Source organism: Pleurodeles waltl, chromosome 2_2 (genome assembly GCF_031143425.1).
Source record: "Pleurodeles waltl isolate 20211129_DDA chromosome 2_2, aPleWal1.hap1.20221129, whole genome shotgun sequence".
Taxonomy (NCBI): domain Eukaryota; kingdom Metazoa; phylum Chordata; class Amphibia; order Caudata; family Salamandridae; genus Pleurodeles; species Pleurodeles waltl.
Window position 1 is genome coordinate 993,883,346 of NC_090439.1, and position 13,412 is coordinate 993,896,757.

General features: G+C 43.1%; 1 protein-coding gene across 1 annotated transcript in view; it reads right to left on the reverse strand.

The window, feature by feature from the left end:
- The window catches only part of TATDN1 (TatD DNase domain containing 1), a 112,639-nt gene that overhangs the window by 73,335 nt on the left and 25,892 nt on the right, over positions 1 to 13,412 (reverse strand). The window contains exon 2 of the mRNA XM_069220720.1: positions 370 to 435. Coding sequence (XP_069076821.1) covers positions 370 to 435 — 66 coding nt within the window. The remainder of the gene's footprint in view (positions 1 to 369; positions 436 to 13,412) is intronic.

A 13,412-nucleotide genomic window follows, 5' to 3' on the forward strand; every position in this document is an offset into this window, starting at 1 on the left:
GTCCACCTGCACGCAAGCACAAGCAAGACCTGCACAGCGCCATCCCATGCAGGACCATTGCTGCGCACATATCCATAAGTTGATAAGGCACAAGTTGTATTCTGTGTACCTGGAAGCATTTGGTTCTGGACGTTTTTGTAGCAATTCTAAAATTGTATAAAAATTTGTACAGGAACAAAATTGTTATCTGTAGCACAGTGAGGGCTCACTGGTTATCCTACCAAGGCACATATAACTAGTTTCCGGTCTAAATGACTAACTTATTAAATGTATTACACACAAACTACTGCTTATTGAACACAAGGCCCCTTTACTGCGATGTATCGCTATTCAATATTTTTTTTAAAATGTTAAGATACAGACACTCACCTTGATGTTTCTGTGTCCCCCTGTACACTCCTCTGAACATCGGATCTGTCAGATTAATACCAATATCTGCAACAAACACAAGCCCAGAGAGTTTCAGCAGGGACTGTCTCATAAAAACAAAGTCAAGTAAATGAAGACGTTTGACTTGAATTAACAACTTTAGCAAAAAAGTACAGCCGCAGGTACACGGTTTCCTTTAGGAAATTGGCAGCTGTAGAAGTTGAGAAGGTTCTCCATCACCACCTGATCACAGACCCCTGCCGTCTACATCCTGTCAAAAACACCTTACAGCATTTCGTGAACTACAGCAACCTTCTTACTGACCACACAGCTGCAGATCACCCCTCACAAGGAGCCAACAGTCTCACTTGTGGGACCCAGGATTGTGAAAACATTTTTGTTCTTTGTCTTACTAAAATTCATTCTGCCTAATGTATTTCATTTATGACTTCAAGACTGCCCCTCTCGTTTCTAAGCAGCATATTGAGCAAGGGAAAGGAGATGAAAAGAGATCACTAATCTCAGACAAGAAGCAAAGTGCATCACATTCAGGAGGAAGGTGTGCTGTAGTAAAAAGGAACTAAGTAGGTGATAGGCTTTGGGAAGGTTCTAATGATGATGAAAGCTAAGCCAGTCTTTGAAGCGTCTGCATACTGAATCCACCTAAATTCTATACAAGCAATAAAGGAAAGTTGTGTGCTTTTGCCTAAGAGAGCAGTAGGTGGTGTGCTCATTATGAAGGAGGTGTTAGGTGGCCACTTCATTCCATGTGGATACAGCCCTGCACTTTTTCCAAAAGACAAAAACAAAACAGTGCTATTGGGTGTAATAGTATAAATAGGTCAATGATAGCAAACCAGCACTATGGCATTCAAAAGGCATTAGGATGTAACACAAGAGTACTGGACTAGAAACAGGTTGTCTATAAAGGAATGGAATAAGGTGGGTATCCTAAGGAGACAGCAGTAGATGGGTCTATGTTGTTGATCATTATATATGTGTTGCATTGAGTTGTATTTATAAGGTTTTGACGTGTTGCCTATGATCTCATAGCCAATCCAGTGTGGGTCTAGGCATTCTATTGTTGGCAAGGCACTGTAAGATTCCAGCTAGGACAGTTAGTTTAAGGTCTGCCTGGGGTCGGTTTGCAGTTTTCATCTTCAGCAATAATCACCTTAAAGCAAACCCTTGTGTGGTCTCAAAAGTGGGAAAGAGGATGGGATATGAAGAGGAAGAATTCTAAGTACCGACTGCATTGCGTTATTCAAGTTGTGAGTAACAGTGCCATTGGCACAGGCAGGTGCTTCACAGAGAATTTAAATGCAGCAGTTGTTTTGGTAATAGAAGAAGAGAATACCGACCCTTTGAGGTGCTTGAACAGCGGAGTGATGTAAAGGTTAGTTTCAGCAATTTTTGGGATTATTTCTTCCTTAATCTCACTCTGCAAATTTAAGCAAGCTCGCACTGTGGCTTAAGTAAACAACTGGGCTGCGATTCTTGTTTGTGCTTCGCTGCGTGCACCTTTCAGGCTGGCTTTGGTATCTGCTGTGTTTCAGCAGATCATGCAAAGGGTGTCACTGCGTGCGCCTATTAACTCATGCCATGCAGGTCACTGCTGCGGGGACCTGCATATAGAAATTCGCCCGCCGAGGCTGTATGTAAAAGAGAACTGAAGAAGGCGCTGTCATTAGAGAAAATATAAGTAGAGTGTTGTACGTGATTCAAATTGTAACACCGCCACAAGTGTGCCTTGTCCCAGAACGGCAGTAAAAAGTTATCAAAAAAATAAAGGTAAACTTACCAGTGTCAGAAGAGCCAGAGCCGGGGCGAGTGCAAGTGCAAGCTATATGCTGAGGCACTTAGGTGGCATGTAAAAGGTGTGCGATTAAAGGCTTAGGGAAGGAGTGACAAGGAAGATGGACTAAGACTCCAACCCTGAGAATTCATGGTTATAGAAAGAGGACACTGAAACATCAGATTGTGATTCTTCCAATTATTTGCAGTGCAAAACGAAGGAGCTGTTGAGAACTGTGACTACTTTAATTGTGTTATTTATTTGTGTTACCACTGACGAAGGTGACTACTTTTTTGTGCTATTTCATTGTGTTCTTAGTATTCCTTATTGTGACATTTTACATATTTACTGTTAGTATAGCGATGCAAACGAGAACTGCTCCTTCCATGTTCTGACAGGATCCAGGGTCCCCTGTTATGGCATGGAAGGATTTTAAGGAGTCATTTGAGATGTATTTACAAGTTATAGGAGGGGATGAGTTACCAGCAAAGAGAAAATTAGACTTGTTGTAACACTGGCTTGGAGTAGAGGGATAAAAAGTTCTTAAAACATTAACTGTGCCGAAAGGTGGGGAGAATGAAACAGGTGATGGGTCAGATGTGGAGGAGGGTCCCGAAGATGAATATGCTCTGGCCATAAAGGCATTAGAAGAAAATGTCAGAAAACTGAGCACTGTAGTGGAATGCTACAAATTATTTTCACATGCTCAGTAACCAGATGAAACTATAGAGCAGTATGTGGCTGTGTTGATGAAGTTATCAGTCTATTGTAAATTTAAGAACTTACAAGAAGAAATCACAAGCGACCAAATTATAAATAGAACAAATAATCTTAGAATTTAAGAGAAGCTATTGCAGATGAAGAACCCATCTTTATAAAAAACTATAACCATAGTATGTTGCATTGAGGATACACCCCATTATGTAAAAGAATTAAATGAGAATCAAGACAAGAACAAGATGGATGAGAGTGACATGAATGCGGTGCAGAAGGGTGGTGCAGTGCATAAGAGTGGTTTCAAAAAGGACAAGCAAAGAGGGTAGAGGATAAACAAAGAGTCTCAAAGGGATGTGCCCTTGAAACAGTGTTATAGAAGTGAAAGCACACACCAATAAGCTGAGTCTAATGCATGTCCTGCTATAAATGCTAAGTGTTACAAAAGCAAGAAGACAGGCCATTTTCACTGTGGGCAGATTCATGCTCCCTGTATACTCTGATCGACAAGTCCATTTGAATGTGCTTGAGCAAGTCAAGCAAATTGATTCTCAGTGATGTAGAACTACAAGGATATTGCAGGGTCAAGCTTTCTTTGCTATTTTATAGCACATGGAGAGTACGAAGGAAGAAGTGCAGGTGGAAAGGTGTACTTGTTGAAAAAGGGAAACCTTTGTTGGGGTGGAGAGAACAACAAGCTTTGAGAATCATATTAGACCCAAACCATCCTGATCAGGTATTGTTAACACCTATATCTGATGTAGAGAAGTGGAAAAGCGAATACCCTAGATTGCTTCCCCAGAAACTGGGATGTTTAAGGAAGTTTGAACATCGTATTATCCTGAAAGAAGGTGTAGTGCCGAGGGTGCATAAAGTCAGGAATGTGCCGTTGAGGGGACAACTTTCTGAGGAACTGAATCTCTTATGTGCAGAAGGAGCCATTGAGCCAACTGAGGCATCTGAGTGGTGAAGTCTAACAGTGTTAGCAAAGAAGGCGAATGGAAACATTTGAATGTGTGTTGATCTTCGGGATGTGACTGAAAACATCTGGGTGGATAGACATCCTCTCCTCAAAAGTAATGAGATGCTGATGGATGTAAGGAATGCCAAATATTTCACTACACTAGATCTTTCCAGCACCTATCATCAGGTGCTATTACATTCAGAATCCAGGCATGTAACGTCCTTCATTATACCCTATGGAGCATACCAATTTAAACATATGCCTTTTGGGCTGGCTTTGGCATCTGCCATGTTTCAGAGTGTCATGCAAAGTGTGCTGCAGGGATTATCAATGGTGTTTCAGAATGAAATTTTGATGTGGGGAATAAAGAGCATCATGATGTGGTGTTGCCGGAAAAGCTCAAACGGTTGGAAGAGGTTGGAATGACAGGGGAACTGGATAAATGTAAGTTCTAGAGAGAAAAAGTGGAGTACATAGGGCACACTTTATCTAAGGAAGAGATAAAACCAAAATTGAAGTTAATTGATGCTGTCGAGAATTCTCCAACACCAAGGGATAAAGGACAGATGAGATCTTTCTTAGGACTTGCAGACTATTATTCTAAGTTTGTGGAGCATTTCTCAGACACGGCACATACACTGGATACGTTGTTGGAGGGGCAAAGTTTGAATTGTCAGAAGGATGTCATTGAGCATTTGAGAACATAAAATCTGCAATAATGAATGCCAATGGACTGGTATCTTTTGATCCAGTGAGAAAGACTATTGTTTTAAAGGATGCTAGCTGGTACGGTGCAGGTGCTGTTCTAATGCAAGAACATGAAGGAAGCAAGCAAGTGGTTCTATTTGCTTCTCGAACATTGAGGGGTGCTGTAGGAAGGTAGCCTCTTTCTAGCCTTGTTACCCCCACTTTAGGCCTGTGTGTGAGTATATGTCAGGGTGTTTTTACTGTCTCACTGGGATCCTGCTAGCCAGGACCCAAGTGCTCATAGTGGAAACCCTATTTGTCAGTGTGTTTTATATGTCTCACTGGGACCCTGCTAGCCAGGACCCCAGTGCTCATAGGTTGTGGCCTGAATGTGTTCCCTGTGTGGTGCCTAACTGTGTCGCTGAGGCTCTGCTAACCAGAACCTCAGTGCATATGCTCTCTCTGTCTTTAAAATTGTCACTGCAGGCTAGTGACTATTTTTACCAATTCTGATTGGCACACTAGAACACCCTTATTATTCCCTAGTATATGGTACATAGGTACCCAGGGTATTGGGGTTCCAGGAGATCCCTATGGGCTGCAGCATTTCTTTTGCCACCCATAGGGAGCTCAGACAATTCTTACACAGGACTGCCACTGCAGCCTGAGTGAAGCAACGTCCACGTTATTTCACAGCCATTTTACACTGCACTTAAGTAACTTATAAGTCACCTATATGTCTAACCCTCACTTAGTGAAGGTTAGGTGCAAAGTTACTAAGTGTGAAGGAACCCTGACACTAGCCAAGGTGCCCCCACATAGTTCAGGGCAATTTCCCCAGACTCTGAATGCGGGACACCATTACACACGTGCACTACGTATAGGTCAATACCTATATGTAGCGTCACAATGGTAACTCCGAATATGGCCATGTAACATGTCTAAGATCGTGGAATTGTCCCCCCATGCCAAAACTGGTATTGGGGCACCAATCCCATGCATCCACGGGGCTCCAGCATGGACCGTGGGTACTGCCAAACTAGCTCTCTGGGGTTTTCACTGCAGCTACTGCTGCTGCCAACCCACAGACTGGGCAGTCCAGTCCCAGGAAGGCAGAACAAAGGATTTCCTCACTCAGAGAGGGTGTTACACCCTCTCCCTTTGGAAATAGGTGTTAAGGGCTGGGGAGGAGTAGCCTCCCCTAGCCTCTGGAAATGCTTTGAAGGGCACAGATGGTGCCCTCCTTGCATAAGCCACACTACAACAGTTCAGGGACCCCCCCACCCACTGCTCTTGCGCAAAACTGGACAAAGGAAAGGGGAGTGACCACTCCCCTGTCCATCACCACCCCAGGGGTGGTGCCCAGAGCTCCTCCAGTGTGTCCCAGACCTCTGCCATCTTGAATGCAGAGGTGTGAGGGCACAATGGAGGAATCTGAGGGGCCAGTGCCAACAGGTGACGTCAGAGACCCCTCCTGATAGTTGTTTACCTGGTTAGGTGGCCAATCCTCCTCTGAGGGCTATTTAGGGTCTCTCCTGTGGGTTTCTATTCAGATAACGAATGCAAGAGCTCACCAGAGTTCCTCTGCATCTCTCTGTTCGACTTCCGCCAAGGATCGGCCGCCGACTGCTCCAGGACGCCTTCAAACCTGCAACAAAGTAGCAAGATGACTACCAGCAACATTGTAGCGCCTAATCCTGCCGGCTTTCTTGACTGTTTCCTGGTGGTGCATGCTCTGAGGGCTGTCTGTCTTCACCCTGCACTGGAAGCCAAGAAGAAATCTCCCGTGGGTCGACGGAATCTTCCCCCTGCTAACGCAGGCACCAAACTTCTGCTTCACTGGTCCCCTGGGTCCCCTCTCATCTCGACGAGCGTGGTCCGTGGAACACAGGATCTGGATCCAAGTGACCCAGACAGTCCAGTGGTCCTTCTGTCCACATTTGGTGAGGTAAGTCCTTGCCGTCCCACGCCAGACAGTAATCCTGTGTACTGCGTGATCTGCAGCTGCTAGGGCTTCTGTGCACTTTTGCAAGGAATCCTTCGTGCACAGCATAGCCCAGGTCCGCAGCACTCCGTCCTGCATTGCTCAACTCGCCGAGTTGACCACCGGCTTTGTGGGACCCTCCTTTGTAGTGTTGAGACAACCGGCGTGCTCAGTTTCCTTGAATGCCTGTTCAGGTGCTTCTGCGGGTGCTGCCTGCTTCTGCGTGGGCTCTCTGTACTGCTGAGCACCCCCTCTGTCTCCTCCTCAAGGGGTGACCTCCTGGTCCTTCCTGGGCCCGGGCAGCACCCATTTTCTTCAACCACGACCTTTGCAGCTAGCACAGCTTGTTTGCGGTCTTTCTGCGTGGAAATAACTCTGCATCCTTCAGCACGCCGTGGGACATCTTCTGTGCAAAGGAGAAGTTCCTGGCATCTTCTGTTGTTGCAGAATCTTCAGCTTCTTCCATCCGGAGACAGCCATTTTGCACCTTCATCCGGGGTTTAGTGGGCTCCTGTCCCCCCCGGACACTTTTGTGACTCTTGGACTTGGTCCCCTTCCTTTACAGGTCCTCAGGTCCAGGAATCCGTCTTCAGTGCTTTGCAGTCCTTGTTGTCCTTGCAGAATCTCCTATCACGACTTTAGTGTGTTTCTGGGGAAGTAGGGTAACTTTACTCCTACATTTCAGGGTCTTGGGGTGGGGTATCTTAGATACCCTTAGTGTTTTCTTACACTCCCGGCGACCCTCTACACACTACACTAGGCCTGGGGTCCATTCGTGGTTCGCATTCCACTTTTAGAGTATATGGTTTGCGTTGCCCCTAGGACTATTGCATCCTATTGTATTCTACAGTGTTTGCACTACTTTTCTAACACTTTACTTACCTGATTTTGGTTTGTGTGTTTATTTTGTGTATTTTACTTACCTCCTAAGGGAATATATCCTCTGAGATATTTCTGACACATTGTCACTAAAATAAAGTACCTTTATTTTTAGTAACTCCGAGTATTGTGATTCTTATGATATAGTGCTATATGATAGAAGTGGAATAGTAGGAGCTTTGCATGTCTCCTAGTTCAGCCTAAGCTGCTCTGCTATAGCTACCTCTATCAGCCTAAGCTGCTAGAACACTACTAATCTACTAATAATGGATAACTGGACCTGACACAAGGTGTAAGTACCATTAGGTACCCACTATAAGCCAGGCCAGCCTCCTACAGGTGCAGAAACCTCATTTTCAGTAGTTGAAAAGGAGGCTTCAGAGTGTTGGTGGGGAGTATAGTACTACAGAGCATTCATATGGGGAACTCAGTTTGAATTAAGGACCAACCATCGTCCATTAGTTGACTTATTCAACACGAAAGGTGCAGGAAAAGCTATGCCTCACATAGTGATATGGTTATACAGATTGCAGGAGTTTACTTTTAACGTTAAGTATGTACCTGACCATAAAATGTTAATGCAGATTGCATGCCTCATTTGCCACTGGATGACGATCTGTGTAGCAGTGAAGATGACTGGGTGGCAGCAGAAATTGGTCTCTCCTGTAGAGTAGCCAGATGGAGGGAAGAAGGTGTAAGTTGTCAAAGGATAAAGCTGTCAAATGTCTTATTGAAAACTGCCCAATCAGACAACGCTGACTCAGGAAGAGAGGCAAAAGTTAAGCGAGCATAGACCTGTATGGGAAGAGTTGTCAGTTGTAGAAGGCATAGTCAGGAGATGTAATAGATTAGTGGCACCCATCACGCTGTGCCACATACTATTATAGTTGTTACACCAATGACATGGGGGAAATTCTGCAATGAAAAGGAAGGCTTGGAATGATTTCTGGTGGCCAGGAATGGATAAGAAAATTGAGAGGTATGTCCGAAATTGAGAACCAATTGTGATAAAACTCAAAGTATCAGAAACAACACATTACTCCGCTAAAGTTTCCAGAAAAACCTTGGAAAAGGGTTGTGATTGACATTTGCAGACCTTTTGATTGTTTGGGTTATGACAGTAGGTTTGCTCTGTTTATAGTGGACTGCTACTTAAAATGGCCTGAAGTAGATTTTATCCAGGATATTAAGTCCCACAATATTGTGGCATTTTGTGAAGATATTTTCCGGAGGGAGGGATGTCTGGAAATAGTTGTTTCAGATAACAGATCACATTTGCCAGTGAAGAAATTGAATTGTTTCTCTGGCAGGAGGGAATTAAACATCTCAAAACTACAGCATATAATCCCCGGGAAAATGGTTTAGTCAAGAGGTTTAACTGAGTTCTGGGTGCATGCATTCAGCTGGCTTTGGGCAAAGGTTTGAGTTGGAAGAAAGAAGTAAGAATATATTGTGGAGTTACAGAACTACCCCTCATTCTGTGAGAAAGGAACCTCCAATTTATTTTTTGTTAAAAGGAAGAGTAGTGTTCACCGCAGTTGTTCCCGCATGGATGAATAGAACAAAGCTTGAAGTTTGGCAAGCGTGATTTGGAATTTAGATTTAAACAATCCTAAAACAAGTATACATATAAACATAACGAGGGTTTGAAGGGAAAAGAGTTTAAAAAGGGAGAGTGGGTGAAAGTGTGAATTGGAACAAAAGTCAGGCAGGTGGAATCAAAGTGGTCCAGTCCCAAGATAGTGTTGGATATGCGGAACAATGGGATTTGTATGGGAGGAGGCAAATGGTGGAATATTAGGAAAATCACCAAATGTTCTGAAGATTGTAGTATTGAACAATATCAGAGAATAATTCCAAGGCAAAATAACTAACAATGATGGCAATGATGGGGGTAATGAAAGGTGGAGTGTCCATGCTAAAATGAAAACAAAGAAATATGCTGATTATGTGTGTAATTAATCCCTAATTATTTTCTCAGATACTGGTGCATGGAAATCTAAGTGTTTAACAGGTTATTTAAATGTGCATGCACAAACAAATAGCATTTAGTAAGTAACCTGGGGACAGATCTAGGAAGCCGTTTGCATGGTGCAAACTGCGAAAATCGCAGTTTGCGCCATGCAAACAGCCTTCTGCGATGCACATTCACAATTTGCGAGTCTGTACCGACTCGCAAATTGTGAATGCGACTCGCAAATAGGAAGGGGTGTTCCCTTCCTAATTGCGACTCGCATCGCAATGCAGAATTGCTTTGTGACCGTGAATGCGGTCGCAAAGCAATTTGCAGTTACCACCAGTGTCACACTGGTGGTAACTCATTCGCAAAAGGGAAGGGGTCCCCACGGGACCCCTTCCACTTTGTGAATGTTGCCAAAAAGGATTTTTCCTACACTGAAAAAACGAAACCAAATGGTTTCATTATTTTTTTTATTTTGCAACTCGTTTTCCTTTAAGGAAAACGGGCTGCAAAATAAAATAAAAAATAAAATAAAATAAAAAACTGCTTTATTGAAAAAGCAGTCACAGACATGGAGGTCTGCTGACTTCAGCAGGCCACCATCCCTGTGAGTGCAGGGACTCGCTATGGGGTCGCAAAATGCGACCCACCTCATTAATATTTATGAGGTGGGACTTTGCGACCCCATAGCGAGTCGCAGACGGTGTCTGAGACACCGTTCTACATCAGGATTTGCGATTCTGAAATTGCGAGTCGCACCGACTCGCAATTTCAGAATCGCTAATTCTGATCTTGCTACATCTGGCCCCTGGTTATTGAAAATTTTTGCAATGTAAAATGTATATATATATAAAATTAATTTTTTTTCAATTGTTGGTGTTGGAGATTGTGGAGGAATGGTCCTTTCCTCGCGATTGCACCCGTGAAATTTGCGCGCCACAAGTTGGACCTTTGGATGGTGTAATATATATATATATATAAAATTTTAGCTTAGAATGCATATATCTAATGTATTATTAAGTCTTAAAGAAAAATGCTCTCTTTACATTATCAGTTATTTTAGAAGAGGAAATGTTGCATTGAGGTGTATTTATAATATTTTAACATGTGCCGTCTATGATCTCAAAGCCATTCCAGTATGGGTTATGGCATTCTATTGTTGGCATGGCATTGTACAATTCCAGGTAGAACAGCTGGTTTAAAGTCTGCCTGGGGCCGATTTGCAGTTTTCATCTTAAGCAATACACTCCTTAATACACACCCTTGTGTGGTCTCAAAAGTATATGTTTACTTTTATTGTTAACTGGGATTTACGTTCTACTACCCACCCTATTTAGTGGCCTCATGGCTGTAAGATAGGGGCTAGTGGGTGAGCAGGATGGACAATTTAAAGAAATGGGTGAAGCTCAATCTAAAACTCTCTAATGGTCCCACTAGACTAGAGGATTAAGACTGATGACGGAGCTACAGAAAAAGTCCTAGAGACGGTGGAAAGGAGTATTCCAACTTTAGGCATCTGATCAGTCAGTCTTCTCTATGTAACTCAGTCACTACACATAAGTCATCAGATGTACAACTGTGTCTTTAAGGATTTCCTCAATCTGAAATGGCAACTTTTAGTTTCAGGTGGGTAAATACAAAATTCTATAGGGAGAAGCTCAGGTGATCAATTGACAGGCCTCCTAATCTTTTGTATTCGATTCGATGGAGAGACAGAGCACCTCAATTAGCTGACCTGAGGTTAAGGTTCCAATGGTGTGGCACAAATAGCATAGTGCTGTATTGCAGCGTTCAGCCATGTAGAGCATTGTGGACAAATCAAAGACTTTTAAAGGAAGTCCTTTCTTTTACCAGGCCACAGTGCAGGGATCTGAGAGCCGGGGTAACATGATAATGACACTTAAGACCCAGAACCATGCGAGCAGCCTGGCTCTGTACTTCTTGCAGATTTGCAAGGGATGCATTGGGGAGGCCATTACAATAATTCAGTCATGCCTGGACAACAGCTGGAATCAGTGTGATTATTTTGAAGAAATGTAAGAATGGTAGAATCCCTTTCAGTTGTTGTTATCTCTGAAGAGAATGAGAGATCGCTGTCCAAGATTACACACATCTTGCGAGCTTGCTCAGATTTACTTCACTCAATTGCACTACACCGATAGGTCACTACATAGATGCCAATGGAATGTGACCACTATAAAGAGTAATTCTACAGAAAAGTCAGCTGCATTGTTAAAGGTAAGTACAACAGCATTTAATTTAATTTTGAGATACCTCAATATAATTAAGGAGTAGGGGCTGCTTTACAAGTTTTAAAATACAAGGGGGTATGGTTAAAATGTATTTAACTGTTTTTAACATTTTGTATGAAAAAAATCATGGTTAGTGGAAATTAATGTAATTTATCAGTAATGAATCTGAAATTCAGCGCTATGGTGATGTACATGGGGAGAGGTTGCTCTAAAGTATTTAAAAAACGTGTGGGGGGGGCATGGATGCCAGCACAGGGGCTCATAAAGAACAGGTAAATAGGTCATAGTGCTATAATGCCTAACCATTGCCTTTGCCAATACTTTTTTGCAACTGCATGTGCGTCCATGGGTGAAGATGCATTTACAAACGCGGTATCAGTTTTTGAATGGGTTTTCTAATCAAGGAAACCCATTTCAAAATTGCTGCCACCACCACGACGCATGAACACACATGCATTTGTGAGGATGCGTTTGTGTTGTGATTATGTGTTCGCATCATAAAAAAAGAGGAAAAGCCATCAAATCTGTGGTAAGGAAGGGAGATGCTATCCAATAAGCAGCAAGAGGCTGGCCCTCTTGTAATGCACCATAATGAAAGGCTTCTCTACGTCAATCGACACCACCGCAGGAGACCCTGTGGTTACTGTAGCTTAATCCAAAATATAAAACAATCTCCTAATATTTGGGGAAGCATTATGACCTACTATAAAGCTAGTTTGAGCAAGGTGTACAACATACAGCAGAAATGGCATCAATCTATTACCAAGAGCCTTATTAAGGATCTTGTAATCCACATTCAATACGAATAGTGGTCTGCATGAATCGATCTGACCCTCTTCCCTCCCTTTTTCAAACCTGATGTTATAAATGCCTATTTAGTGGCTGCAGGCAAGTGGCCTATTTTAAGGGCAGCCATTCTAGTAGTTTAGGTGCCAATATAGCTAGGTATTTAGCATACAATTCTATGGATGAACCGATCTGTACTGGGTGTTTTCCCTCTGGCCAGTTCTGTAATGGATTATCTCTTGTATCATAAATGGAGCTTCCAACAACTTCTCTGTCCATTTGTTAGTGGGGTGAGAGCTATTTTGGCTTGAACAGTACTTCCAAAACTTTTTTGCAACATGACCCAATTTTAAAGAACCACAAACTTTCATGGCCCACCTGGCCTTAATGGACATGAGGTGGGGGATTTTTTAAATGTAACTAAAGCACTGTGTGGTATGCACTGTCATTTACAGACAGCACATTTTCCATTGAAATGCCCAACAAATTTGCAAAGAGCTACAGTTTTACTGATAAAACTATATCGCACACAAATGAGGCGTGGAAATCGAGTTTCAGTGAATATTTATCATTTGTGAATCACCAAATAAAGGGGCCCAATTTAGATCTTGGCGGTGTTACCGCCAAGCCCCATCAGTGGCGGACCCGAGAAGACCATCAAGTCGACGGTGTTCCGCCTGCTGTATTTAGATGTTACTACTCTGTAAGCGGAGGACTGGCGTCAGATTGCTGACAGAGGAAGACGGCGGCGGGACCTAATGGACCTCGTACTATGGCAGGGGCTATGAAAAAGAGGTGACACATAAACTGTCCTTTAGCCATGTGTCCCCTTGTACTGCACAACACACCACATACACACCATCATCCATTACAATTGCAACACAATCCGTACATACCGAAAACACATATTGACATACATCCATGACACAACACACACACCATTGACACTGCACCCACACACAACACAACCACAACAACCAACACAACTACACATATCATGTCAACATCCACCACACAACACC